This window comes from Chanos chanos, chromosome 14, assembly GCF_902362185.1.
Source record: "Chanos chanos chromosome 14, fChaCha1.1, whole genome shotgun sequence".
NCBI classification, from domain to species: domain Eukaryota; kingdom Metazoa; phylum Chordata; class Actinopteri; order Gonorynchiformes; family Chanidae; genus Chanos; species Chanos chanos.
The window spans coordinates 8,189,937-8,193,496 of record NC_044508.1 but is presented as its reverse complement, the minus strand read 5'-3'; the positions used below and the strand labels follow the sequence as shown (position 1 = coordinate 8,193,496).

Below are 3,560 nucleotides of genomic sequence, written 5' to 3'. Positions count from 1 at the left end.
ATGTTTGTGTGTATGTATATAATTGCTGCACACAGTCGTGTGCTCACATAAATTCTGTCTCCTTCTCACCCCGTCTCTCAGGCCCATAGAGTAAGGCTTAGAGTCTGCTAAAACCAAGCAAGATGTGCTACTCTCTGAATTGTCAGTTGGTAACCCCAGATGAGAGTTCATCTCATGTAGGTGTATATTTACCTAAGAATTCCCCACCCTGAGGAGGTGTGGAGAACTCTGCCTCCAGAGCCTATACTCACCCGTGGGTGCAGCGTTTTGTCAGATGTGGCATGACGTGTTCTGAGTAACTCCAAACTGGTTTGAACCAGTGAAGAGTCTCTTGAAGCAATAAGATTAACATTTAGCCACTGATCTGTACCTCTCGGGCTAATCCCTCCCATACCAAAAGTCTCATCAAACAAACCGCAGTAAAAAAAAAAAAAAAGCACAAAACTGGTTCAAAGTTCAACCACAAGCACAACGTTACAAGGGATTTCTTTGAAAAGTGGTAATATGTTAACGTTTGTGAAGAAAAAGAAAAATTGCCCTAAGGATAACCGAGGAAGTTATAAAGAGATCAGCCGGTGGCAAAATCCAAGTAATGCTACTTAGACAGCCTCTTATCTGTGGCGCGCGGGGTTGAGGCAGTACACCTTACACAAACACAGCTGAGCGGTAAGCTTCCTCCTCCAAACTGGTTCACGCCGGTCTGGTAAGCCATAGAGCAGGGAAACTTGATAAAGATCTGCCACATTGAGCAGCGAGTAATAGTATATCCCCCTCGAACAGCCCTGTTTCTACGGGGGGATGAAACATGGACTGAAACAAACCTCTCCATCAGGGAATTGTTCCATTAAGCAGAAAAAAAAAAATGACTAGATTACTTGGCCTGAAAATGTAAGTTCACTTCAGTGCCATTATTTTTTTTTGTTTGTTTGTTTGTTTTGTTTGTTTGTTTGTTTTTGTTTTCTTTTTATCTTGCTATGGTTCTTATGTAGCTGATGACTGATTACTTAGGCCTGTTTTGATACTTAGATGCTTATGGATTTATTGCAAGGCAAATGTGAAAGGAAACAGGTCAGGCTACATGTAGGTTAGACGGAGCGTTAACAGCATGCATCATGTCCTGCATTTATTAAGACTATTGGCTTTCATTCAACCCTTTCTTTTAGAGAGGTACTGTGTTTTATTCATGTCTTGCAGCAAATAAATGTCAAACTCTGGCCGGTGTAATTTGGCGGCTGGCAGGAGTACCCTCCTTTATTTGCTGATCAAGCACTTTCAGAGAGTATGTTAGCATATGTAAACATGATCCGTGCATGAAGTGCTTTGTAGTTGCCTTGACAACATCAGTGCAAGTGTCATACTCAGCTGCATCCATGCACAATCAAAATAAGATGCGAAGATGGTACTGGGCCGTAGCCAGTGATTTGTTTTAGTACATCACACACCTGTATAACTTTGTAATGTCAAGACTTAGAGCATTTACTAATATCTTGTGCTTATCATTAGTAATTCCATTATGGGACATTTTTTTAATCCCTGAAGAACCATTTGGTGTTTTGGGATTTTTAATGCAGGTGCCACGACATAGGTGATGAGCATGATCTACTTAATCTAGTCTGTTCAACCACCAAGACATCACGAGACAGGACAAAAATGAAGAGATGAAGAGAGGGACAATGATCATTTTCAGTTAATAATTTATTTATAGAAAGTGAAAAATAACCATTTGAAAATGCATGATTGAAGTTAACATTTTGGGGGGGGGGGAACAAACAAACAAAAAACAATAAATTAGTGGACGTAAGTCAAGTGTTAAAGCAGTTTATCACAAAAGTCAAACTGGTACAGTGACAAGGCAAGTGATACAAACATTTTCAGGTTATTTTTTTTTTTTTTTCTTTTCGGCACGAGTCTCTTGTCAAGGTCCTTTCTTGTGCACCTAAACGGTGCGGTAGTGATAACGCATTTTTAAAATGCAAATGAGTCTTTTAAGACATATTTATTGTGTCCTTGAATGCAGTGCGGGAATCCTTGACTGCTTTCCCTATCACTTCAGACGCTCCTTCATGAAACATCTCCTTCATCTCGTCGCATCACAGCGCAATGCTGTGCGTTCTGTCGTTGTTCGGGCGACCAGTTGATGGCGGATAGCATCGCTGTTGTAGCCCTTTGTAACAGCTTGAAACATCCAAGGTGAGAAGTTTCGATTCATCCCCATGACAACTTTGTCCTGTTCTAGAACAGGTCTCCTTCGTTTGTCAGGTTCGTTTGTCCAACCTGTCAGCGGTTGTGCTCCAATGACTCTCGTAAGAGCCCAGGTAAAAACAGTCAACGCAGTTTGAGGAAGTTTCGAACCATGCCGGCAATTTGCAGAAATTTATCCTTCTTTCTCTGCTTTAGAGCCATCAGCGCTTTAGCCGTCTCCTCAGGGTCTTGTGCAAAGGAGAAGATGCTCCTGACTCTCTCCTCGGCTTTCATGTCGCCCGTTTTCTGGAACAGTCGCATCAGCGCGTCCTGGTTGACATTCTCGAAGATGTTCGCCACGGCACGCTTGCGGTGAGCGGTGTCAAATCTGTTACCATGGAGGGTCGGGCAAACCCGGCGAGAATCCGAACTGACGTAGGTCGACATCTTGCTGTTTCTTCAGTTTTGTGAGTATTTGACAACGGGACGGATTCGTCAACTCTCCAAGGCTGAGTCGGAGTTGTCGACCGTTTGAGAGCTTGTAGCTGGAGTGAAGCACAGACTGATCCGCTCGCGCTATTTAAAGAGCCAGTAGGCGCGCTAAAGCTGGCAAGATGACATCACAAGCACTTCAGCAGTCCCACAGGAAACGCCTATCTCTGCAGCAAGTACAGTATCAACCCAGAGCGCGAGGCGTCAGCGTTCGTGTACTAGAATTCCGACAACTTTATGCAAACTTGAAACTTATCTGATGGAATCCTTCGAGCCACATAGCATGTCGTGTACATAAATAAATAACGACACAGGACTTGAGAAATATGATATCATTGCGTATAGAGAAACTTTTGCATTGTCTTATAAAGGGAGTGCAGTAGCAGGGGAATTTTTCGCATGGCTTATTTAATGTCATATGTAGATCACCTATAAATGTACACATCCAAGTTACACTCTCCAAGTCCTAAGCAAGCTGATGCGCACAGTCCAGAGACTGAGTCTAAATCAAGCAAAATAACTGAGTTGTGTAGACGAAGTCAAGCTAAAACCCTGAGGTCAAAGCAATCAGTCAAGGCACAGAAGTCAAATCAAGTCACTTTCAGTTTGAAGGCTGCTCTTCAACGCTATGTCCAATATTTAGATCTAGTTTAGTTTTTCCAGTCACAAGGCTATAAATAATAGTTATTTTTCTTTATATACAAATGAGAGTCATTAAAAATTAAAAGAAGAAGATATGTAGATTTGCTTGTTCAACAATCGTCTGTGCTTCATCTGAAATTGCAGTCAAATCAAGGATCCAAGTTTAAAGGAGTTGAAGGAAAGAGTGGTTTTGCAGACCTCTTTTTCCTAGTCACATAAGATCAGTACAAAGTGAGTCAAATCTG

The 3,560-nt window shown here is 42.0% G+C and overlaps 1 protein-coding gene across 1 annotated transcript; it reads right to left on the bottom strand.

The window, feature by feature from the left end:
• Window positions 1-1,773: 1,773 nt before the first annotated feature.
• Window positions 1,774-2,712, bottom strand: tcima (transcriptional and immune response regulator a). Its single transcript, XM_030791645.1, has one exon. It carries the CDS (start codon window positions 2,626-2,628, stop codon window positions 2,326-2,328), a length of 303 nt encoding a protein of 100 aa, XP_030647505.1. The 5' UTR covers window positions 2,629-2,712; the 3' UTR covers window positions 1,774-2,325.
• Between the last annotated feature and the right edge of the window lie 848 nt (window positions 2,713-3,560).